The sequence below is a fragment of the Pelobates fuscus genome, chromosome 10, assembly GCF_036172605.1.
Source record: "Pelobates fuscus isolate aPelFus1 chromosome 10, aPelFus1.pri, whole genome shotgun sequence".
In the NCBI taxonomy this organism is placed as follows: domain Eukaryota; kingdom Metazoa; phylum Chordata; class Amphibia; order Anura; family Pelobatidae; genus Pelobates; species Pelobates fuscus.
In genome coordinates this window covers 28,953,839-28,980,230 of record NC_086326.1, presented here as the reverse complement: position 1 = coordinate 28,980,230, position 26,392 = coordinate 28,953,839, and the positions used below count along the sequence as shown (strand labels likewise).

Below are 26,392 nucleotides of genomic sequence, written 5' to 3'. Positions count from 1 at the left end.
ACTGGATAACAAGGGTAGAAGACATAAGGATCAAAGAGGAAATGATCCTGACAGCAAAAGGAAGACCCCAGACATACCTGGAGACATGGTTCCATTGGCTACAATGGCTCACCACTAGACAAAACCCAGGACCACGCCCACGAAGGATGGACAATGATGGTTGAGGGCCTACGGATCTAAGGGCAACACACCCCGCAGACCAGGAGATCACTGCACACACACCTGGAGACAGGGCACCTGAGGACCAAGGCAGCCACACCCGAAGACCGCAACGGGAACACATGCAACAGACTGTACCGAGGAGGGGCCTGGGCACTTGCGGGACGTGGGGGCTCAAGCCCCCTAGGGAGACCCCACCCCTAAATCCCCCCCAGGAACATGACATACTCCCCCACAAAACAAAGACAGAACGAACACAGACATACCACCACAGGACCACGCGGTACAACACAGAACACCAGACCCCTCCCCTCTGTCCTAACCTCCACAAGACACAAGTGACAACATCACGCCCAAGTGGAGAGGAGGAGGGAGAACACCCAAGAACTCACCCCGACTCAATCATTCACCACCTCAACACCCCTAACGCACACACGGTCCGATGGGTCGAGACACGAACCTGCCCTGAACCAACACTGAACCCCGACCGTATGTCAGGGTACCTGAGGCCTCTACCTCCGAGAGAGGTAGAGAATTAATCGTTCATCCATCCGGACGGCCTGATTCCCCTCTTCCTCGCGGTCCATCCGGTCATACAAGCCGGCCGCGAGGGAGTGACTCCCTTTTATAGCATGACGCCCGGACGTCGACGTCAGGACGTCAACCCGGAACGACCTGTCACTCAATTGGTTCAGGACCAACCAGGACTCGACGGAGGTGTGTCTACTTATCTGAACAGGGCATTTAACAGTGCTTCTTTCAGTAGCTCATTGCCCTGTCGTGGTTCTAGCTTGTCCTAGTCACTCAGTGCTCGTGTTCTCTAGTTTTCCCTTTTGGTTTTTGTGGCGAAACCGACCTCGCCACGTGTCCTTGGAGGGGGCTGATTGCCCGCCTCTTGCCTTTGGACTATGGACCAGACTTTATGGGAATGTGATACCCCAGATAGCCATACCATGGAGCCTATTCATATAATGAAAGACTATGGGAAAGACTTTAGCTCCATGGCAATTGTACTGTGTGAGTAGGATCTGCGCGCTATTCGGTAGTTTTGTGCGTGCAGATCCCAGCTATCTGGGGATAGGTGAAATGTCTGTGTGTTATGTGTAAATGTGACTTTATGTATTTTAAAGTGTTTTATGTCGTTTTGCAACCATGTGGTTAATGGAGTCTGCCTCTAGTCCTGGATAATTGGATTACTTCTCCAATTAACTCCAGGGCAGAAGGGAGGAAACCAGGGTGCATTGTGGGGATGTTTTTCTGCCAGCCAGAAAGGAACAAAAGATACTTTTAGTAACTTTTGAACCCCTGGTCGGATTCATGCCATTTTTTAATATGTTGTTCCCCTGAATGGATTGATTGTGGATATGTATTTTTATGTGAATGTGATGTATGGTTTTAAAGTTATGAAAGTTGTGTAAAAGTATATTTTACACTGTATGCATAATGGGATTATGTGTCACACTAAGGGGAGGGGATGTGTGGGAGGTAACATCTATGTCATTGGTTCTTTTATGCCTCCCCCTGGGTGTGGCCTGTATGTGTGAGTTGGAAATAAAAGCCAGGCTGGATGAGCCAGTCCAGAGTTCCTGTTTTACCCTCAAAGTGATGTGTCGTCTCATTATTGGGGGGAAGGATTTATTGCATGCTGTTCCAGTTGACTGCTAGGAGTACAAGCCTATTCGTATGGTTCCTATTCAACGGTCTACAGCATTCATATGCTTGGGAGAATTTAAAAGGTTTCTTGGATTCAGTGTTCGTGTGTCTCCAGTCGGGAGAGTGGTGTTTGCAGTAGCTGCCTGTGCATCTGGAAAGGGGATTATCGCCTAAACTGGGTTTTATCCTCTTGTAAGTGAAACGGTCCGTTACAGTTTTGACCCGGCTTGTTTGCTCTATTCTGCTTATCTCTGTTACCCTTGATTCGGCTTGTCTATCGCTTACCTGTCTTCTGTTACCCTCGACCTCGGCTTGTCTTTGACTATTCTCTACTGTACTACTTACGTTAGTCCGGCCATTCTAAGGTCCGGTATACGTATCTGGCTACTGTTTGTACTCTGCGTGTTGGATCCCTGTCCCGATCCTGACATTACGACAGGGCCAATGGATCCTGCAAGTACAAACAGTCAGCTTGGTTCTCCTGATCCTAGGTTTGAGGCCATGGATCACAGAATGGATCAGATGGCGCTAGCACTACAGGCGTTATTATCTCGTGCCAATAATCCACCAGAAGAGTTACGTACTACTCCTATCTCTCCTGTAGGTTCAGGCCTAGAAGTAGCCGCTGTAGGTGCTTCTTCTCGCATTACTCCACCAGTACGTTATGGTGGTACTCCTGAGAAGTGTCGGGGTTTTTTAAACCAAATTAGTATCCATTTTGAATTGCAACCTCGCTCCTATCCTACGGATAGGGCAAAGGTGGGATTTATTATCACCTTACTCATTGAAAAGGCTCTGAGATGGGCCAATCCACTGTGGGAGAACGATAACCCGTTAGTATATAACTATAACGCATTTGTAGCTGCTTTTAGAAGAACTTTTGACCCTCCAGGTAGAAAGGTTAATGCAGCCAGATTACTGTTACGACTGAGAGAGGAGAACCGAACACTTGTGGATTATGCACTAGAGTTCAGGTCTCTGGCGTCAGAGGTCAAGTGGAATGAGCAGGCGTATATGGACGTATTTTTGAATGGGCTATCAGATGTAATTCTTGACGAGGTTGCTACTAGAGAACTTCCTGAGAATTTAGAGGATTTAATTTAGTTCATTTCTCGTATAGATGAACGTTTAAGAGAGAGACAGAACACTCGAGAGAGGAATCGGAGACCTTCCTTTAGGTTAGCTCCCGCATTTCCAAGTCCTGACTCCACGGTCTCATTGCTCCCTGAACCTATGCAGGTGGGCTATACCCGCCTCTCTGAGGAGGAGAGACAGTACAGGAGAAAGGAGGGGTTATGTATGTACTGTGGAGTCAGAGGTCATTTACTCTCGAACTGTCCTAACCGCCCGGGAAACGCTCGCACCTAAGTTTCTCTAGAGGACAGGCCTTGGGTGTTTCTATTTTGTCCTCTACTCCTAATTACAAAGATCACAGGCTTCTGCTACCAGTTTCCTTAACCTGGGAGAAAGAAGTGGTAAAGGCTATGGCCTTGATAGATTCCGGAGCTGCCGAGAATTTTATCGACCAAGCCTTTGTTACTAGACACAATATCCCATCCCAGTTAAGGGAGACACCCTTGGCCGTTGAGGCCATAGATGGTAGACCATTACTGGACCCTGTTATCTTTCGTGAGACCATACCCATTAACTTAAATGTTGGTATCCTACACGTGGAGAATTTATCTCTCATGCTCATTTCGTCCCCTTCTGTTCCCATAGTTCTGGGGTATCCATGGTTGAAGAGACATAACCCTATTATCGATTGGGAATTAGGGGAGATACTCTCGTGGGGATTGAGCTGCCAGGAGAGGTGTTTACGCAGGGTTTCTCCATTGGCCAATATTAATACACCAGGTAGTTCTACTCAGTCCACTGAGAGACAGATACCGCCCCTGTACCAAGACTTAAAGGCAGTATTCGACAAGAAGAATGCCGATTCATTACCTCCACACAGGCCATTTGATTGTAAAATTAAGCTTCTACCTGGTACTATGCCCCCGAGGGGTAATGTATATCCTTTATCTGTTCAGGAGAACTCTGTTCTAGAGGAATATATCCGTGAGAATTTAGAGAAAGGATTCATTAGGAGGTCTTCTTCCCCTGCCGGGGCTGGGTTTTTCTTCGTTAAAAAGAAGGATGGCACGCTGAGGCCTTGTATTGATTACCGAGGTTTGAATAAAATAACTATCAGAAATGCCTATCCTATCCCATTGATTACCGAGTTGTTTGATCGTCTTAAGGACTCCAAAATATTCACCAAATTAGATCTCAGGGGGGCATATAATTTGGTGAGGATCCAGCATGGACACGAGTGGATGACGGCGTTCAATACTCGGTATGGCCATTATGAATACACAGTTATGCCATTTGGACTTTGCAATGCTCCTGCAGTATTTCAGGATTTGATTAATGAGGTACGTAGGGAGTTTCAACATGATTGTGTTATTGTCTACCTGGACGACATACTGATACACTCTAGGGAGATTGAGACTCACCATAGACAAGTCAGAAAGGTACTACACAAACTTCTGCAACATGGTCTATACTGTAAATTGGAGAAATGCAGCTTTGACCAGTCGCAGATAGACTTTCTTGGTTACGTGATTTCTGGGGAAGGTTTTAAAATGGACCCTGACAAACTCCAGTCTATTTTAGATTGGCCGTTGCCTAAAGGTCTCAAGGCTATTCAGCGGTTTATTGGTTTTTCCAACTATTATAGGCGCTTCATTAAGGGATACTCTTCTATCATCTCGCCTATTACCAATATGACCAAACAAGGGGCTGATACTAAGACTTGGTCTACGGAGGCTCTTGTTGCATTCAAGACTCTCAAAGAACTTTTTGCCTCTGCTCCCATTCTAGTCCACCCTGATACGACTCTGCCGTTCTTACTCGAGGTCGATGCCTCTGAGACGGGAGTTGGTGCTGTTCTGTCTCAAAGGTTAGGGGTGGACAAACCGTTACACCCTTGTGGGTTCTTCTCTAAGAAATTATCTGGGCCTGAAAGCAGATATGACATCGGTGATAGGGAACTGTTAGCGGTCATTAAGGCTTTAAAGGAGTGGAGACATTTACTAGAAGGGACATTACACCCTGTTACTATTTTAACGAATCATAAGAACTTGTCTTATATTGGGGAGGCTAAGCGCCTGTCCGCCAGACAAGCTCGTTGGTCCTTGTTCCTCACCCACTTTAATTATGTACTTACTTACAGACCTGGTTCTAAGAACTCTAAAGCCGATGCTTTGTCTCGTCAATATGAACCGTCTACTATAACTGAGCCAGTTCTTTCCTCGATAGTTCCTAAGGGTAACATCATCGCTAACACGAATCTCAGGATTCACTCTCCGTTGCTTACTGAGATCATGAAATTACAACATCTTGCGCCCAAACAGACTCCTGGGGATCGACACTTCGTTCCCGCCACTCTCCAACTAGAGGTGTTACGCTGTTTCCATAACAGCAAGGTGGCTGGGCATCCTGGCATTCGCAAGACGTATGCTTTGATCTCTAAAGACTTCTGGTGGCCTGATTTACGCAAAGATATTAAAGAATTCATCGGGGCGTGTGAGGTTTGTACCAAGACTAAACTACCTCATTTGCTTCCATGCGGATTTCTGCATCCTCTAGAGGTTCCTGAAAAGCCATGGTCCTGTTTGGCTATGGACTTCATTGTTGATTTGCCTATCTCTAAAAAGCAGACTGTTATCCTCACTGTGGTGGACAGATTTACTAAGATGGCTCACTTCATTCCCTTACCTAAACTCCCATCTTCGCCCGAATTAGCAGAGATATTCGCTAGGGAGATCTTCCGTTTACATGGGATACCTTCCCAAATTGTATCGGACAGAGGTTCCCAATTTGTTTCCCGTTTTTGGAAATCCTTCTGCTCTCAACTAGGCATTAAATTGAATTTTTCTTCTGCCTACCATCCTCAGTCCAATGGAGCTGCTGAACGCACCAACCAAAAGGTTGAACAATATCTACGTTGTTTCGTTTCTGAACACCAGGACGATTGGGTCGGTTTGATTCCTTGGGCGGAGTTTGCACACAACAATCTCGTTTGTGATTCTACGCATTCTAGCCCCTTCTTCATGAATTATGGCTTTCATCCTTCCATTCTTCCTTCGGAGTCTTCTTCCCAAGGGGTACCGTCGGTTGATGTCCATGTTGCCAATTTGAGGAAGTTGTGGGACCAGACTCGACAAATTCTTTTGCACAATTCTATGCTGGTGAAGAAACACGCTGACAAACGTAGAAGGGCAGCACCGGTGTTTGTTCCAGGCGATAGAGTATGGCTAAGTACTAGAAACATTCGGTTAAAAGTGCCTTCCATGAAGTTCGCTCCTCGGTATATTGGACCTTACAGGGTGTTGACTCGAATTAACCCAGTTGCGTATCGTCTAGCTTTGCCTACTACCTTACGCATCCCTAACTCGTTCCATGTTTCGTTGCTGAAACCACTAGTTTGTAACAGATTCTCCTCCACGATCGCCCCTCCTCGCTCTGTTCAGGTGGAGGGTCAGGAGGAGTATGAGGTCAATTCCATCGTCGATTCTCGAATCTCCCGGGGGAAAGTACAATATCTGGTCGATTGGAGAGGATATGGTCCTGAGGAGAGAAGTTGGGTACCTCAGGAGGATGTTCATGCTCCCCGTCTCCGCAGGTCATTTCACTCTCGCTTCCCTTCTCGTCCTGGTTACTTCCGCCCGGTGGGCGTATCTGAGAGGGGGGGTACTGTCAGGGTACCTGAGGCCTCTACCTCCGAGAGAGGTAGAGAATTAATCGTTCATCCATCCGGACGGCCTGATTCCCCTCTTCCTCGCGGTCCATCCGGTCATACAAGCCGGCCGCGAGGGAGTGACTCCCTTTTATAGCATGACGCCCGGACGTCGACGTCAGGACGTCAACCCGGAACGACCTGTCACTCAATTGGTTCAGGACCAACCAGGACTCGACGGAGGTGTGTCTACTTATCTGAACAGGGCATTTAACAGTGCTTCTTTCAGTAGCTCATTGCCCTGTCGTGGTTCTAGCTTGTCCTAGTCACTCAGTGCTCGTGTTCTCTAGTTTTCCCTTTTGGTTTTGACCCGGCTTGTTTGCTCTATTCTGCTTATCTCTGTTACCCTTGATTCGGCTTGTCTATCGCTTACCTGTCTTCTGTTACCCTCGACCTCGGCTTGTCTTTGACTATTCTCTACTGTACTACTTACGTTAGTCCGGCCATTCTAAGGTCCGGTATACGTATCTGGCTACTGTTTGTACTCTGCGTGTTGGATCCCTGTCCCGATCCTGACACCGTAGACATGGGAAGGTTGAGACTGAGATCCAGGGCGAATGAGACCAGCCTCAAGGACCAGAGCACCACACTAGATAATGGGAGGCTAACACTACCCATAGAAGCCCACCAAACGAGCCCCCCACCCATCGGGACTATAAGCCATTAACTCCCAAAATACTAAACTAACACCACCAACGGCACACCCACAAGCACACATCCCCCATACCCACAACCACACGAAAACAAGCAGTTAGCCCGACTGACCCCAACCCGGAGACAGCCTCGAACAGAGAAATAACACAAGGGCACCATGACACGGCTTCTGAACAAGGACACTCGTACAAGGCAACCAATAGAGATGTACCGCTATACACCTCTACGAAAACTGACCTAGATACATTATATAGCACTCTAACATCGGCTAACCAATTCCCTATGGAATGCACGCAACAGCAACCACTATGCAATATATCGTAAAACAATATCACTATAGTGACTATGCCCCATGAGACCACACACACCCAATGTACTTAAGAAAGGTATAATACAAAATGAAACAAAATGCCGGCCTCAAAAATCACAGGGATCATACGTTATAAGCCTCTGCGTAGGCTAATGTTGCAAAGCTACTGATGTAACAACCCTGCATTTCAAACCATCTACCAAACATACAACACTACCCCTGCGTGGGTAAACTGTTCTCTATCAAATGTTATGAATTGCCCACCTTTACCTAGGTCGGAACCACTACGAAATATGTAATAAGCCTTACTTTTGTTTGTTTGATGTACTATGCCTCTGCGTAGGCAACAATGCACCCTCTTTTCAAACCTGTTACATGTCTTCTAACATTTTGCATACGAGATAAAAAAAAAAAAAAAATAAACATACAAAGTTGAGAGAAAGAAAAAAAATGGAACATCCCAAACGCGGGCAGGGTTACAATTTATTATAGTTTAATGAGAATTGTTGGGAATTAAAAATTTATTATAATTAATGGCTAAAATAGACAAGCTAAACATATTCTCTAAGTCAGCTATGCTTGCAGTCCAGTTACTCTGACGGTTCTCTTTGTGAGGGCCCCACGGCATTCTCGGCACTATAACCATGACAGTGAGTTGTAGTGGTTATGGAGAGTTTTTTTAACCCCCTAACAATATTAGGACATTTCATGCCATACTTCACATAGTGGACTTTTAAGGACCACTATAGTGCCAGGAAAACACACTATAGGGGCCCCCTCCCGCCGGGCTCTAGGGGGTTGAAGGGGTTAAACTTACCGCTTTCTCCAGCGCTGGGCGCTCTCCTCCTTCTTCTTCCGTCACCGGCTGAATGCGCATGCGCGGCAAGAGCCGAGCGCGCATTCAGCCAGTCCATACGAAAGCATTATCAATGCTTTCCTATGGACGCTGGTGTCTTCTCACTGAAAATCACAGTGAGAAGCGCGGAAGCGCCTCTAGCGGCTGTCAATGAGACAGCCACTAGAGGCTGGATTAACCCATAGGTAAACATGGCAATTTCTCTGAAACTGCTATGTTTACAGAAAAAAGGGTTAATCCTAGCTGGGCCTGGCACCCAGACCACTTCATTAAGCTGAAGTGGTCTGAGTGCCTATAGTGGTCCTTTAAAGAACAACTGTTACCTCAAAACGATTTTTGATTTAATAATTCTTTAATCAAAGATTGACAGGAAATAGATTTTTTATTTTTAATGAGGTAGGTCTAAAAAAAATAAATCCATAAAAACATATCCCTATCTTTAGTATAAGATAGGATCCTTCAGCCATATGCATGCACCTTGGGTCAGATTGTATTTGAAAACCATCTGTTAATCTCTATGGACTTCCCTGCTTCTGTGCAGGGAAGACCATAGAGACTGTCTGCTTTCAAACACTGTCTGACCCAAGGTGCATATATATATATATATGGCTGAAGGATCTTGTCATGCACTAAAAGTAGGGATACGTTTTCTAATTTTTTACATATACTTAATTAAAAAAAAAAAAAAAAAAGTTTCCTTTCAAAATTTAAAGTGCACTCATTCTCCTCCCCAAAATGAGTATTTTATAAAGATAGAATATTTATGAAATGCTCATAATAACTATTGAAATTTCACTAAAATTCCACTAAGTTCTAGGTAAGGTTAGTGTTGGATAAGGGTTAATGCTGGGTTAGGGTAATGCTGCCTTAGATTTAGGGATAGCAGAGGATTACGGTTAGGGTAGGTGCAGGGCCGGCGCGTCCATAAGGCGGCACAGGCGGCCGCCTTAGGGCGCACCGGCTCTGGGGGCGCCAGATTTCAGTGACCGGCAGGAGGGAAGCGCTCCCTCCTGCCAGGTCACCTTCTGGATCCCCAGGGGGCGGCAGCGTTCTAATGAGAGGCTGCGAGGGAGCTCTAACCTGTCTGCTCTGCTCCCTCGCGCGCCGTGTGCTGATGCTGCGGGAGCCGGAATATGACGTCATATTCCGGCTCCCGGCATCAGCAGACAGCCCGCGAGGGAGCAGAGCAGACAGGTTAGAGCTCCCTCGCAGCCTCTCATTAGAACGCTGCCGCCCGCCGCACAGAAGCCCCACTGGACCCCAGGGACACATCCACACCAGCTCTCCAGGTAGGGAGGCTGGGTGGATATTAATATTTAATTGTGTGGTGTGTCTGAAAGTGTATGTGTGAGTGTCTGTGTCTGAAAGTGTATGTGTGAGTGTGTCTGAAAGTGTGTGTGTCTGTGTCTGAAAGTGTATGTGTGAGTGTGTGTTTGTCTAAATGTGTGTGTGTGTCTGTGTATGTGTTTGTGAGTGTGTGTCTGAAAGTGTGTGTGTCTGAAAGTGTATGTGTGAGTTTGTGTGTGTGTCTGAAAGTGTGTGTGTCTGTGATTGTGTGTGTGTCTGTGTCTGAAAGTGTATGTGTGAGTGTGTGTTTGTCTAAATGTGTGTGTCTGTGTATGTGTTTGTCTGTGAGTGTGTGTCTGAAAGTGTATGTGTGTGTGTTTGTCTGTGAGTGTGTGTCTGAAAGTGTATGTGCGTGTGTTTGTCTGTGAGTGTGTGTCTGTGAGTGTGTGTGTGTGTGTGTGTGTGTGTGAGTGTGTGTGTATGTGTTTGTCTTTGTGTGTGTATGTTTTTCTGTGAGTGTGTGTCTGTGTGTGTTTGTGAGTGTGTGTATGTGTGAGTGTGTGTGTGTATGTATGTGTTTGTCTGTGAGTGTTTCTGTGTGTGTGTGTCTGTGAGTGTGTGTGTCTGTGTATGTGAGTGTGTGTATGTGTCTGTGTGTGTCTGTGAATGATTGTATGAATGTGTGTGTCTGTGTCTGTGTGTGTGTGTGTGTGTGTGTGTTTGTGAGTGTCTGTCAAATCAGTGAGAGTATGTTTGTGATTGAGTGTGTGTCAATGTCAGGATCGGGACAGGGATCCAACACGCAGAGTACAAAGAGTGGAAAGGTACGTATACCGGGCCTTAGAATGGCCGGACTAACGTACCGAGAGTAATAAAGAATAGTCAGAGACAAGCCGAGGTCGAGGGAACGAGAAGACAGATAAGCGAGAGACAAACCGGGTCAAGGGATAACAGAGAAGCAGGGTAGTACAACGAGCCGAGTCAAAACCAATAGAGCAAACCAGAATACCAGAGCACTGAGTGACTAGACAAGCTAGAACCACGACAGGGCAATGAGCTGAAGTAAGGAGTAAGCTTAAATACCCTGGCTCTGGATGGAAATCACGCCTCTGACAAGTACCGATTGGATATCGGACACTTGAGTGACAGATCGCTCGTGATAGCGTCATGACGTCACGTATTGAGCGTCCTGCTAGAAAAGGACGTGGATTCCTCGCGGCCGGTGTTTAAGTGACTGGATGAACCGCGAGGAACGGAGGAAACAGCTCGCCTGGACGGATAAACCACCAAGTCTCTACCTCCCTTAGAGGTAGAGACCTCAGGTACCCTGACAGTACCCCCCCTCTCAGATACGCCCACCGGGCGGAATGAACCGGGGCGAGATGGGAAGCGGAGGTGAAATGCTCTGCGAAGGCGAGAAGCATGAACGTCCTCCTGAGGTACCCAACTCCTCTCCTCAGGACCATATCCCCTCCAGTTGACCAGATATTGCAATTTTCCCCTTGAAATTCTGGAGTCAATGATGGAGCTGACCTCGTACTCCTCCCGACCCTCCACCTGAACAGGACGAGGCGAGGAGACCTTAGAGGAGAATTTGTTGCAAATAAGAGGTTTCAACAAGGAGACATGAAAAGAGTTAGGAATGCGTAAGGCAGGTGGCAGAGCAAGGCGATACGCAACCGGATTGATACGAGTGAGAACCCTGTAAGGGCCTATGTAGCGAGGAGCAAATTTCATAGATGGAACTTTTAGGCGAATATTCTTAGTACTCAACCATACCCTATCCCCAGGAACAAAAACAGGAGCCGCTCTTCTATGTTTGTCAGCGTGTTTCTTGAACAGCGAGGAACTATGTAATAGAATTTGCCGAGTCTGATCCCATAATTTCTTCAGGTTGGCGACATGATCATCAACCGACGGTATCCCCTGAGAAGAGGAAACCGAAGGAAAAATCGAAGGATGAAAGCCATAGTTCATGAAGAAGGGGCTAGAGCGAGTTGAATCGCAAACAAGGTTATTGTGTGCGAACTCCGCCCAAGGAATCAGACCGACCCAATCGTCCTGGTGTTCGGAAACAAAGCAACGCAGATACTGTTCGATCTTTTGATTAGTACGTTCAGCAGCTCCGTTAGACTGAGGGTGATAGGCAGAGGAGAAGTTCAATTTGATGCCCATTTGAGAACAAAAGGATCTCCAGAAACGTGAGACAAATTGAGAACCTCTATCAGAAACAATCTCCGAAGGAATCCCATGTAGGCGAAAAACCTCTCTCGCAAAAATCTCCGCCAATTCAGGAGAAGTCGGAAGTTTAGGTAATGGCACGAAATGGGCCATCTTAGTAAATCTATCCACCACCGTGAGAATAACAGTCTGTCTCTTGGAAGCAGGCAAATCAACGATAAAGTCTATGGACAAACAGGACCAAGGTTTCTCAGGAATGTCCAAGGGGTGTAACAGGCCACATGGAGATGCATGAGGTAGTTTAGTCTTGGCACAAGTCTCACAAGCAGCGACGAACTCCTCAATATCTTTTCGAAGTGAAGGCCACCAGAAATCCTTGGATATCAGAGAGTATGTCTTGCGAATACCAGGATGACCAGCTATTTTACTTTCATGAAAACATTGTAAGAGCTCCAGTTGAAGTTCAGGAGGAACAAAGTTTCTTCCCTCAGGAGTGTTTCCGGGAGCTAGATGTTGTGACTTCAAGATCTGGTCAAGTAGCGGAGAATGAATTTTGAGACTGGTATTAGCAATAATATTGCATTTGGGTACAATGGAGGACAAAAGTGGTTCAACTGAAGCAGAGGGCTCATATTGGCGAGATAGCGCATCAGCTTTAGAATTCTTTGACCCAGGTCTGTAAGTCAGAACGTAATTGAAATGGGTAAGAAACAACGACCAACGAGCCTGCCTGGAGGACAGACGCTTGGCCTCTCCGATATAAGACAAGTTTTTGTGGTCTGTCAGAATGGTAACAGGATGTAATGTACCTTCCAATAAATGTCTCCATTCTTTCAAAGCCTTGATAACCGCTAGTAATTCTCTGTCACCAATGTCATACCTGCTTTCAGTACCGGTCAATTTTTTAGAGAAAAATCCACATGGATGTAATGGTTTATCAACACCCAACCTTTGAGATAGGACAGCACCTAAACCAGTCTCTGATGCGTCTACCTCAAGTAAAAAAGGCAGAGAAGTGTCGGGGTGAACTAAAATTGGAGCGGAAGCGAAAAGCTCCTTGAGAGTCTTGAACGCAAGGAGAGCTTCAGTAGTCCAATTCTTAGTATCAGCCCCCTGTTTGGTCATGTTAGTGATAGGTGCAATAATGGAAGAATAGCCCTTAATAAAGCGCCTATAATAATTAGAAAAACCAATAAATCTCTGTACGGCTTTAAGACCTTTGGGTAAAGGCCACTCTAGAATGGATTGGAGCTTATCCGGATCCATCTTAAATCCCTCCCCAGAGATCACATAGCCGAGAAAGGTTACCTGGGTTTGATCAAAGCTACATTTCTCCAACTTGCAGTACAAGCCATGCTGGAGAAGCTTGTGCAAAACCCTCCTGACTTGTTTGTGATGAATCTCAATCTCACTAGAATGAATGAGTATATCATCTAGGTATACAATGACGCAATCTTGCTGAAATTCCCTAAGAACCTCATTTATCAGATCTTGGAATACAGCTGGTGCATTGCATAACCCAAAAGGCATAACAGTATATTCATAGTGACCATATCGAGTATTGAATGCCGTCATCCACTCATGTCCCTGCTGGATTCCCACCAAGTTATATGCCCCTCTGAGGTCTAACTTGGTGAAAATCGTAGAGCCCTTCAAACGATCGAAGAGTTCGGTAATCAAGGGAATCGGGTAGGCATTTTTAATGGTTATCTTATTTAGGCCTCGATAATCAATACAAGGTCTCAAAGAACCATCCTTCTTTTTAACAAAAAAAAATCCAGCCCCGGCAGGGGAGGAGGACCTTCTAATGAATCCCTTGTCTAAATTTTCGTGAATATACTCCTCTAGAACTGAGTTCTCTTTCGTAGATAACGGGTATACATGACCTCTGGGCGGCATGGTACCAGGGAGTAGGTTAATTTTGCAATCAAAGGACCTGTGTGGAGGTAAGGTATCGGCTTTCTTTTTGTCAAATACAGCCTTTAAATCTAGATACTGAGACGGAATTTGTGTCTCTGTAGGGTTGTCAGAGTTAGCCGATGTGTTGGTTAAGCCGAGGGGTGAGACCTTCCGCAAGCATTTCTCTTGACAATTCTGTCCCCACGAAACTATCTCCCCTGACTCCCAATTAATAATAGGGTTATGTCTCCTCAACCAGGAGTACCCCAGAACTATGGGAATAGACGGAGAAGAAATGAGCAGTAAGGATATGTCTTCTCTATGTAGGATGCCAACAGTTAAGTTAATCGGTATGGTCTCATGGAAAATAACAGGCTCAAGTAACGGTCTACCATCGATGGCCTCAACAGCCAGTGGTGTCTCTTTTAACTGGGATGGAATAGCATGCTTGGCAGCAAAACCCTGATCTATAAAGCTCTCAGCAGCTCCAGAATCGATTAGTGCCATAGTCTTAACTACTCCCTTCTCCCACTTTAAAGAAACGGGTAACAGAAGCCTGAGCTCTTTGTAGTTGTGAATAGAGGACAACGTAGAAACACCCAAGGCCTGTCCTCTAGAGGAACTTAGGTGCGAGCGTTTCCCGAACGATTGGGACAATTTAGGCGTAAATGACCCCTGACTCCACAATACATACATAAACCCTCCCTTCTCCTGTACTGTCTCTCCCTTTCAGTGAGATGAGTACTGCCTATCTGCATAGGTTCAGGAATACGTAAGTCTTCGAACTCAGAGATTTGAAAGGTAGGCGCTAGTTTAAAGGAGGGTCTACGGGTCCTATCTCGAGTGTTCTGCCTCTCTCTTAAGCGTTCATCAATACGAGATATAAAAGAAATTAAATCCTCCAAATTTTCAGGGAGTTCTCTAGTAGCGACCTCGTCAAGGATTACATCTGATAACCCATTCAGAAACACATCTATATAAGCCTGTTCGTTCCACTTAACTTCTGCCGCCAAGGACCTGAACTCTAGTGCATAATCCACAAGTGTTCGATTGTCCTGTCTAAGGCGCAACATTAATCTAGCTGCATTGACCTTTCTGCCAGGGGGGTCAAAAGTTCTTCTAAACGCAGCTACAAAGGCATTATAATTATAGACTAGTGGATTATCATTCTCCCATAAAGGATTGGCCCATCTCAAAGCTTTTTCAATGAGTAGAGTAATAATAAATCCAACCTTTGCTCTATCTGTAGGATAAGAGCGGGGTTGTAATTCGAAATGGATGCTAATCTGGTTTAGAAAGCCACGACACTTCTCCGGTGACCCGCCATAACGTACTGGTGGGGTAATACGTGAAGAAGCACCTACAGTGGCTACCTCTAGACCTGAGACTGCAGGAGAAATAGAAGGAGTACGTGTCTCCTCAGGTGGATTATTAGCACGAGACAAAAGTGCCTGTAGTGCCAAAGCCATCTGATCCATCCTATGCTCCATGGCGTCAAACCTGGGATCCGAAGAACCAAGCTGACTGTTTGTACCTGCAGGATCCATTGGCCCTGTCGTAATGTCAGGATCGGGACAGGGATCCAACACGCAGAGTACAAAGAGTGGAAAGGTACGTATACCGGGCCTTAGAATGGCCGGACTAACGTACCGAGAGTAATAAAGAATAGTCAGAGACAAGCCGAGGTCGAGGGAACGAGAAGACAGATAAGCGAGAGACAAACCGGGTCAAGGGATAACAGAGAAGCAGGGTAGTACAACGAGCCGAGTCAAAACCAATAGAGCAAACCAGAATACCAGAGCACTGAGTGACTAGACAAGCTAGAACCACGACAGGGCAATGAGCTGAAGTAAGGAGTAAGCTTAAATACCCTGGCTCTGGATGGAAATCACGCCTCTGACAAGTACCGATTGGATATCGGACACTTGAGTGACAGATCGCTCGTGATAGCGTCATGACGTCACGTATTGAGCGTCCTGCTAGAAAAGGACGTGGATTCCTCGCGGCCGGTGTTTAAGTGACTGGATGAACCGCGAGGAACGGAGGAAACAGCTCGCCTGGACGGATAAACCACCAAGTCTCTACCTCCCTTAGAGGTAGAGACCTCAGGTACCCTGACAGTCTGTCAATGAATGAATGAGTGTGTGTCAGATCAGCGAGTCTGTGTCTGTCAGTGACGTCTGTGTGTTTGTCATTGAGTGTGTGTGGCTGTTAGTGTGTATACACCACTGAGTGTAGCATGGCGGAGCGGAGCACAGTACAGGAGCTTCTGTTTCCTGTACCCGGCCAGACTGAGAGGAGGTGCTCACTGAGAGAGCACTCCCTGTCAGTCCAGCCAGGTACAGAAAACTGAAGCTCCTGTAGAGGGTCTGCTCCGCAACGCTACAAGACAGGTAGGAGGCACACCAGGAAGGGGAGTGTGACCGCTAAGAGAGTGGGGGGTGCACCAAGGGACAGAGAGGGGAGGGGAGAGAAAAACCAAGGGACAGGGAAAAGAGGGGGAGGGGAGAGGAACACTAAGGGACGGGGAAGAGGGAGGGGCTGGTTAGGAGGCACATAGGTGAAGATGTTAATTTTAGAGGGGGGGGGGGCGGAAAAATTCATCTTCGCCTATGTACCCAAAAATCCTTGCACCGGCCCTGGGTAGGTGCACAGTTAGTTACTCGGTATAGGGTTAGCGTTCACTACCACAAATTAATTTAGATATGAGACATGAGACATTTTTAGATTCAGGACTGATATGGGAATCTATTTTGAGCCCTGGGTTTTAGTTGATATCTAAAACTAATGTTTTTTCTTTTTCCATCTTATCTATAGAAACATAGAATGTGACGGCACGTAAGAACCATTCGGCCCATCTAGTCTGCCCAATTTTCTAAATACTTTCATTAGTCCCTGGCTTTATCTCATAGCTAAATACAAAGAAATAATACCGCACTCAACAAAAAGAGAAAAATGCTGATTTATTAGCAGAACATTGCCAAACGCCTAAATAAGGCACTAATATTTTCAGGAGAGTGAGGATATAGATACCCTAAAGTGACTAGTGCCTATAGAATCAAGGTAAGTGATGAGAACCGCACTCAGTCCCAACGGCCAAGGGTGCTCCAGAGCAGGACCAGCAATCCCAGTACAATAATCCAAGAAGAAAAAACTCACAGGCACTGTTTGAAGTTGGAGTGCCTGTGAGTTTTTTTTTCTTCTTCTTATAGAATCAAGGTGTCACAATCAAAGTGCTAAACGTACATAACTATTGCGTCTTTATCAGCTTCCCAACCTTATTGTGAGTCTCCTAAACCTTTTAATCTATTGGTTTTCACTCCTAACTTCCTTACACTTTGTGTGCCTCTCAACCTCCCTCTAACCCTTAACCCTCAACCTTAACCCTTTGCGTGCCTCTTGACCCGTTTACCCACTATCCCCTTGTTAGTATAATAACTGTATTATAATCCCTCTGTCAGTATAAAGTGCAGATAATAGTCTGTCATGCAGGAGTGCTGTGTTGCTGTGTTTGTTTCTGGGTGATCATTAGACTGGAGGGGAGGGGATACAGTATATAGGCAGCAGGCAGTGCAGAGCTCCGGATACTTTGTATCGCCTGCCTGGGTTTGTGTCTCACTCTCTGGATCTGCCTGCACTCCCTCCCCAGACATGACTGGCTCTGAGAAGAGTTTGGGAAAAGGTAAATCCATGCTGTCAGCTGGGAAGCAGCCTGGGGTCTTGGTGTAATAACCCTTTCGCCCTTGGACTAGTCTTAACCCTGTCCCTGCCGGAGTACAGGCTGTTTTATCTTGCTTGCAGTAGGGCTGCTGTGTTTTACGGCGTTTTGCAGAGTTTTTGAGCCCTGATTCGTGGCCTCAGCGTTATACAGGCGCCACGTGGTGTGTGATGGCTGGCATAACGACAGAATAATTGTGACTCTCCTTCCTAGTGACAGTGCCCTCGCTGTGTGGCCCTCCTTCCTAGTGACAGTGCCCTCGCTGTGTGGCCCTCCTTCCTAGTGACAGTGCCCTCGCTGTGTGGCCCTCCTTCCTAGTGACAGTGCCCTCTCTGTGACCCTCCCATCCAGTGACTATGCCCCTGTGACTCTCCCATCCAGTGACAGTACCCTGTGATCCTCCTACCCAGTGACAGTACCCTCAGTCAGTGTGACCCTCCTATCCAGTGACTATGCCCTCTGGGTGACCCTCCTATACAGTGACTATGCCCCTGTGACTCTCCTACCCAGTGAGTGTTTCCCCTGTGATCCTTCTACCAAGTGACAGTGCTCCTGTAACCCTCCACCGTAGTGCCATGGAGGGTGGCTGCAGATTGTTGTGCTAGGCCCAGCCATGTACAGTACTTACTTCCTCACCACACCCCTTTTAAAACTATATAATATGTGGATGTATGCATTCTTGCTGTGTGTGCTTGCATAACATGTTGCTTGCTTCCAGCAGGGCTAAAGCAAAACACACACACACACCCCCTTACCTTGCTCATAGAACTACATGTATGGCTTTAGGCATTCCCAATTCTTGTACAATTCCTCCTCCCACCCCCCCAAAAAAAATACATTTGTAAAGATAACATTTTTATTAAATACCTGCATTGACTGTGTTTGAATTTAACTGAAATTGAGAGAAGTCAAGATACCATAAGACAAATTAGAAACTACTTTGTCTTATGTATTTATTTTTCTCTACATTTTATCAAAGGAATTGTCTTTGGAGACACCCGTGGTCTTGCAAGATCCTCCATAGACATCAGTTCTGTATTATCGCGCATGCACGAAAATACAAAATAGACGTTGGCTTCTGGCAGAGGCAGTGCCAGGATTTACTATTTGACTATTACAAGGCAATACGTTGTGGAGCAGCTAATGGAATATATACTGTAAAATAATGGATTGTATATAGCAAAAAAAGTCATCAATATGTATGCTGTCGCAGTTGAAGTGTTTATATTTGTCAGGGGCCCAACGTTGTAGAACATGTATTGAGAGTAAGAACTGCTAACTTATTTAAACATAGCAGACACTCCCTTATATAGGGATATATGAAAGCAGCTATTTACTATTTAGTAGATCCACCGGGCTCAAAAGACCACCGATTTTGGAGCCGGATCCATGGTCAGAAGTAACAATACAACATTTCTCAAAGGAGACGCCTCTGTTCACAGAGTGTTCCAAATCCATATGAAATTATCTTCATTATGAATCCATAATAATACTAAAATAGGAATTGTTCATCAGTGTAACCAACAATCCCTTGCCACCTCACGTGTGGAATGTGCACACTTAATCATAGTATATAAGATCTTTTTGTATTTTTACGGATTCATAATAAAGCAAATTTCATAAAGACTTGGGTAACGCTATTTCATTAATTATGCTGTGAACAGAGGATTCTCCTTTGGGAAATAAAGAACAACTAATGCCAAACATTCCTTAATTTAATAGACCTGTTTCTAATGGAATAAATTACTTCAGACACAAGAGGCCTGGTAATATTTTTCAGTGTTTGTCTATACCGACAGTAGATGTCGAGAGTACAAAAGCTACAGTATACGTCAAAGATTTAGCGTTGCAGAGAAAAACTCATTTGCAACACTAACTGCTCCGGGCTACAGTGCCAATCATACTGCATTGTATGGAGTTTACAGACATTTGAGTGATGGTATGTCTCTTAACCCCTTAAGGACAGACGACGGATATATTCCGTCATGATTCCCTTTTATTCCAGAAGTTGTGTCATTAAGGGGTTTTAAAGGATCTTGAAAGGCACCTGGGCCACTTTACTCCAATGAAGTGCTCTGGGTGCAGTGGTCCTGTCATTTTAATATAAAGCATTAAAGTGTCAAAAATTTGTGTGCTGAACCAAGTCATGCTCGGCTCTTCAATAAAATGCTGCTCATAGCAACATTTGATTGGAGAAGCGTGCCATTTTGCTGCACATGCGTATGTCTTCACATATGCTTTTCGTGAAGATGCATTGGATTGGACAGGAACGTGGAAAAAATCAGAAGGCATGTGATGGTGGCTACAGCGGAGAAGTCTCCCAATATCCCGGAATTGTAAACAGACTATTTAAAAAATTGCAAAATAAATTAAATTCATAGCAATTAAAAACTGAAATACTCCCTACTCCTTCCTTTAAAGTTTTCTGATCATTGAAAGGTAATATAACTTACAAACCTCTGCAGGATATGGAAGTGTCATAGGAAATCGATAAGCATGTGTTATGCCATTTCTGTCTATCGAAGCTCTGTAGAACTCAAATGCTGACTTACTTCCTGACTGTGTGTGTGTGTGTGTGTGTGTATGTGTGTATATATATATATATATATATATATATATATATATATATATATATATATTTTTTTTTTTTTAATTGCGGTGATTTATGTTGTAATTAACAAAATTGCACAATTTTTCAGTCATACCCTAGAGTTATACGCAGGCAGTGGAGGTTTAGTTTGTGTGTGTGTGTGTGTGTGTAATGTTTTTGTTGTTTGGATTGTTAAACATTTACATGTGTTTATTATGTATCAGGTTCACCTGCTCCAGGGCCTGTTCCTGAAGGATCTGTCCGTCTTTATAGCATGCGGTTCTGTCCCTATGCACAAAGAGCAAGATTGGTTTTGCTTGCCAAGGGTATCAAGTAAGCATTTAAACAAGCCATTTATTATGAATAAGAATTATTTATTTTGGCAAAATGAAGGATTTTATTGTGTTTTTTTTTTGTTTGTTTGTTTTTTTCCAATTAAAGGGAAATTACAGACTGAAGTTGATGGGGTTTTTTTTTTTTTTTTCTTCTTCTATAATGCACTTTAAAAAAAAAATTGAAAGACTATGTTCAGGTGGTACACTACGCCAGTGAAACTATACAAAATGCATAAACTGGATACGGACTTTTGCTGGAGGGGCTGTGGATCCCGCGGAACATACATCCACATGTGGTGGGATTGCTCGAAATTACATAGCTTCTGGAAAGCGGTGGAAGATCTGCTGGAGCAGACTTTTGATAGACCCCTGAAGATGGACCCCTGGATGTATTTGCTGAACAGAACGGTTGATGGGTGGACTAAGAGAGAACAGACACTGGCTCATAAAATAACTCTCAGTGCGCGCAGGGAGATAGCGACTAAGTGGCTCAAACCGGAAGGACCGGAGTTCTCATGGGTGATCTCTAGAGTACGTGACTGTAGGATTATGGATGACCTGACTGCCAGGGTGAGGGGTACGACTGTACCTTTCCAAAAACTTTGGGAGCCATGGGACAATAGCCCGGTAGGCTCGAGCGGTGACTGATAGGGTGCAGACCTGAATATGGACTAGATCCGTTTTACTGTACCCCCCCCCCCCCCCCCCCCTTTGAGCACTTTGGATGAGCTACCGCAGGTGTGGAGGTTCTCCCCCCCCCCCCCCCCCTTCTCTTCTCCCTTCCTTCACCTCTTTCTCTGGCCTTAGCTATTTCTTCTCACTTTGCCGCTATACTGTATTCTTACTGATTATTCCTTTTCCTGCTATATACCCCTTTTTATTTTTTTTTCCTTCTTCTTCTTTGTCTCTTTCTCCCTTGACTTCCAAGGGACGAGTATTTTTCTATGCCAGGCATAATCAAGCTGCTGGAGGTGCTGGGAAGCCCATGAGCAGGGGTAACTATAAAACGTAGGGTTGCAGATGGGGCCCCAACTGTAGCCAATATGCCTGAAGGAAAGGTGAAGGTTCTCTTGATGGGGCATCGATTGTGCGGGGACGCAGGGTAGACTCGCATGGCCTACTTGATGTGTATTGTTTAGCCACTTGCTATATTTCTGTTGGCTTCTGCGTAAGCCGAACGTTACTGTGCAGTTGTCTCACCTGTTGAGTGGAACCATAAAGTTTTTTAAAAATCCTCGATGGGAAGCAAGGCACAAAAGGTCACAAAAATGTCTTGTCATGTGAACTCATGTTGCATATTGTATGTCCAAGAATGCTATATTAGATATTGGCTTCTGCGCAAGCCTGTAAGTTGTATTGTACTTGCTATTCCTATCGAATGAAAAATAAAGAATTAAAAAAAAAATATAAAAAAAAAATTGAGAGAGAGAGAAAATAAATAAATAATAAATTCTATATATAATATATATATATATATATATATAATTACATTTGAAATTCATGCATTTACTGCACGTTCTCAAGCGTTGCATCTTTGTTGCACTAATCAACTCAGGAAGTAACCGACTCATGCTCACTTAAAGGAACACTCCACTGCGCACTTACAAAGTCAATAAAAATCACTGTTTAGTGGATTTACCCCAAATGAAAACTTCCATGCATTTATGGCACAAGTAAGCAAAGATATGTTTACTAAGACCCCTTTTAGTTAAACAAAAATTCAATGCAAGTAAATAAAACCGTTTTTGAGCCAAATTAGTTGTCATTTATGGCATTTTGTTTTGTCCAAAAAAAAATATTGTACATAAAATTTATTTTATTAATGTTTCCTTTAGGCATGAAGTTGTTAACATCAATTTAAAGAATAAGCCTGATTGGTTTTTTGAGAAAAACCCACTTGGTCTTGTGCCGGCTGTGGAGCTGAGTGATGGGGAGGTAATCTTTGAGTCCCCCATAGTCTGTGATTTTCTGGATGAAGCCTATCCTGGCAAGAAGCTAACCCCTGCAGACCCAATCAAAAAGGCAAAGGAGAAGATTCTATTGGAATATTTCTCTGGGGTATGTATGATTTGATACCATGATATTTTGGATGTCTAGCATAATATGGTTGGAACATTAGGCTAAGTGGAAAAGGTTGGAGAACGGTGTTAAAGGGAGACTAGGCACTATAACCATTTCATGTCATTGAAGTGGTTATAGTGCCTGGAATCCTCGGGCACTGTTCCTCCATTCAGTGTTAAACCATTTTCAATACCCTTTATTTAACACTAAATAAGGACCCAAAGCCACCCACATCTCTATCACAATTAGTGGTATGGCTAAGGCAGATAAACATTTCTGTCTAGCCATACCAATTCACATAGGCAGGTGTGATTTACTGAGAGCGTCATCTGAATGCAGTCAGCTGACACTCATCCAATCACAGCCACCCATTGAGCTCAAGCTAATACTTCATTATCTCAAGCAGCACAGGGGGGATAGGCTGCTGGAAACTATTGCTCACCATTAAAATATTCAAACTGGTTTAATGCTGAATCCAAGGGTGGAGCTAGGGAACTCCAGACCTTATAACCACTTCAATATGAGAGCAGTTACAGTGTGCCTTTAGAATTGTTGTGCACAGTATCCAGTTTGTTCCTATTATATTATACTTTTAATTATTGAAAACGAATTCCGTTCCGTTAGAGGCAGGGATGTGGCATTGCAGATTATCGGAGTAGCACAGACATGACTTTTACTAAGCAGCGGTGCAAGTCTTAACCCCCTGTAAGGCAGTTGTTTTTCGAGTAGTGGGAGTTTGTTCACTGTGGGTTAAAAAATAAATCCTGAGAAAAACCTTCCGATGTCCATATTTAATGTTTAATAGTATAGTCTTGCTGCCATCGTGCATTTAAACCTAAAGGTGTCCGCAGCAAACGTAGGCACCGAGGCACCATTTATTTACTAAATATTGAATCAAATTGGGAAAACTAGTATTACTCTTAAAGTTTCCTATAGTTCTAGGTAAAACGTGTGATGGCTGGTGAAATGAACTTTGTGAATGGCAAACGTTCTCTTATGTAAGGGACTGCTAGTCCTTTTTCTCACAACTTTTTGGCTTTGTTCAGGTGACCACGGCACACCATAAATTAGTCCTGGCCTACAAAGAGAACCAAGATGCAACCGAACAAAAGGCAGCATTACTCACCAAGCTCCAGAAACTGGAGGAGGTAAGAATGTTTCTCAAATATTACCGGCACTTGTAGTTTTGCTTTGCTTTCAGCCTTTAATATATTTAAATGTTTTTTTTTTTTTTTTGTTCTTCAGTAGTTTGTGGAGTCAAAATATTTAGTTCTATAATTTCCATAGATAGTCAATACTACTAATCTTAAAATAAAAAGTGGGATGTGAGCATGAAGTGCCTCTAAACCTAAAAGGCAGAATTCCTCAGTCTGACCTTAAACCTAGTGTGTGTGTGTGTGTGTGTGTGTGTGTGTGAGGTCACTAGTGCCGAGGATTAAGGTAAGCAAATAAATGGTTAACCATTTATTTACCGCGGAATGGGGCACTAGTCACCTAAAGGGCCAGGCTGTGTAGCTCATTGGCCGAGAGTGATCCGTAGGAGATTCCAGCTCTCGTTATTGGAAGGGAAGAGGCTGGGAGTGACACCCAGCTGACCCAATTAAAAAATGTTCCTTTTAAAATTTGTTTTTCAAGTCTTTCCACAAATAGAACATTCATGGCAAAATAAAAATAACTTTGTTCACGGTTTGTAGACTGTTGGTGCGGGGAGAAAATCAGAATTGAGTTATTTTTTTTTTTTTTATTTTTTTTTTTTTGCAAGTTATTAAAATGATAAGAACCATATTTAGGAGTTATGGTATGGATGCAAATTTCTGCAGCATTGTATATGTATTGCTAGAAGGGATAGTCATACCATTCCTCAGCTTATTGCTTACTATGAATACAATGTCTTGTTTACTTCTGTTGTGTGGGCTAAATGTCTAATTTCCCGTGCAACCAAATTTAGAGAAACATGCAGAGAAAAAATGTTGTGTTTTTTTTTTTTTTTTTTTTTTTTTACATTTTACACATTTTGTTTCCCCCTTCTTTTTCTACAGATTTTAGTTAAGAACAAAACGGCTTATTTTGGTGGAGAATCTGTGTCGATGATTGACTACATGATTTATCCGTGGTTTGAACGCTTCCCCCTGTTTGATGTGATAAAGTAAGAGGAACCATTACATAAATATTTGATGTTCCATGTGTAGTTCATATTTATAGAACAAGTGACTATTAAATTAGTGCAATGAAAAGAATAGAAATAAATGTCTCCCTCAATGGAGGACTCTGGAAGCAGGGTGTGCTTTACTAGTACCCGCATCCACTATTATGACCCTGCCGGTCCTATCTTCCATGCTTAAACAGAAAATCTCATATCCCTGACCCAGAAGCTCCAGATCTTGCAGCTCATTACTAGATCCCTGTGGGAACAAGGGTTTCTACACCTTGCGTGTGTTCTGTTTTTTGTAAGAAATTAGTGTATATGTGTGCAAAGATGGGCACTTTAACCCCTTAAGGACACATGACATGTGTGACACGTCATGATTCCCTTTTATTCCAGAAGTTTGATCCTTAAGGGGTTAAAAATAATGATATTGCAGCAGCTACCACATAGATATAGGGACTCTCTCCCCCCTATAAAGTTGTTGTATATGAAAGAAATGTACACAAAAGTGAAGAGTGTGTGTGTGTGTGTGTATATATATACCACCACTGATGTGATAATGGAGCGCTTAAGGTAATTCAAACTTACCCCTATGGGTTAGCACAGTATTCAGTTTAAAGGGAGTATATCTCAATATACAAATCTCAAACAATAAAACTTATATAGTGCAATATTGTAGTGACACAAAGTGTGGAAATATCTGTAGTTGTGTAGAGTCACAATGATCTGACTCGCATAGGCCAGAGCCTCTTAAGATAGGCTCAAGTCGCTTGGGTATGTGTGTGCTATGGTGACACCAGACCGCTGTTTCCTTTCTTGTTCACAAGTTCCTCATGAATGAAGGAGGTGGGGAAACAAGGGAACCATGTATATAGGTATATGTGCCTTTTAAGGGGGCTACATCCCTTCTTTTGCAGCAAGATGGAAGATGGTCGACTGGTATCTTGTATAAAATAAATTTACTGAACAAATAAAGACTTGACATGCAAATTAAAATGTTCTAAAAAAAAATATAGTCTTCCTTCCGAAACGCGTTTCGCTGTATCATATCTTTCTGAATACTGTGTTAACCCATAGGGGTAAGTTTGAATTACCTTAAGCACACCATTATCACATCAGTGGTGGTATATGTATGTATGTATGTATGTGTGTGTGTGTGTGTGTGTGTGTGTATATATATATATATATATATATATATATACTCTTCCCTTTTTTGTGTACTTTTCTCTGTTTGTATTGGTTTTTAACCAGCCATTAATAACTCTTATTTTCTCTAGTATTTTGACTGAGACACCAGAGCTGAAGAAGTGGTACGATCTCATACTTCAGGATTCTGCCGTGCAGGAGACATTCACCGCACCCGAAGTTTTGCTGGGATTCTACAAGCTGTATTCCCAGAACAGCGTCGATGCTGTGGATTACGGTCTTTAAAGTCACTGCTGCCTTCGTAACCTCTGTTTACACAAACAATTTGTATTAAATCTGTTTCTGGGGATGCTAATGTCTAGAGCACCAAAATTCACCAATAAAGGCAGATTGTCTGTAACAGCAGTCCTTGTCTTCAGTTCCGATCAAGTTGCATAATTAACAATGCTCTAGTTTTGAGGCTTCACTGCAACCATTCAACACAGTGGCTGATACAATGATGCAATATCTGTTTAATATCTGGGGGGGTGGGTGGTGGTTATGGGCAGGTGTAGACATGTCTCATTCTATACATGTGCCACATACAACATAATGAGTTCATCCATTTCAAGTGGTGC

General features: G+C 44.0%; 1 protein-coding gene across 2 annotated transcripts in view; it reads left to right on the top strand.

Moving 5' to 3' along the window:
- The first annotated feature begins 17,245 nt into the window (after positions 1-17,245).
- Positions 17,246-26,392, top strand: part of LOC134575300 (glutathione S-transferase omega-1-like) — a 51,056-nt gene continuing 41,909 nt past the window's right edge. The window contains exons 1-6 of one of the 2 annotated variants that reach the window (XM_063434563.1): positions 17,268-17,461; positions 20,312-20,420; positions 22,258-22,480; positions 23,530-23,631; positions 24,523-24,629; positions 25,907-26,184. In XM_063434563.1, the coding sequence (XP_063290633.1) occupies positions 17,431-17,461; positions 20,312-20,420; positions 22,258-22,480; positions 23,530-23,631; positions 24,523-24,629; positions 25,907-26,060 (726 nt within the window). In that variant the 5' untranslated portion in view covers positions 17,268-17,430 and the 3' untranslated portion in view covers positions 26,061-26,184. Of the gene's footprint in view, positions 17,462-20,311; positions 20,421-22,257; positions 22,481-23,529; positions 23,632-24,522; positions 24,630-25,906; positions 26,185-26,392 lie in introns of those variants that run through there. The other variant, XM_063434564.1, reaches the window with a different exon arrangement.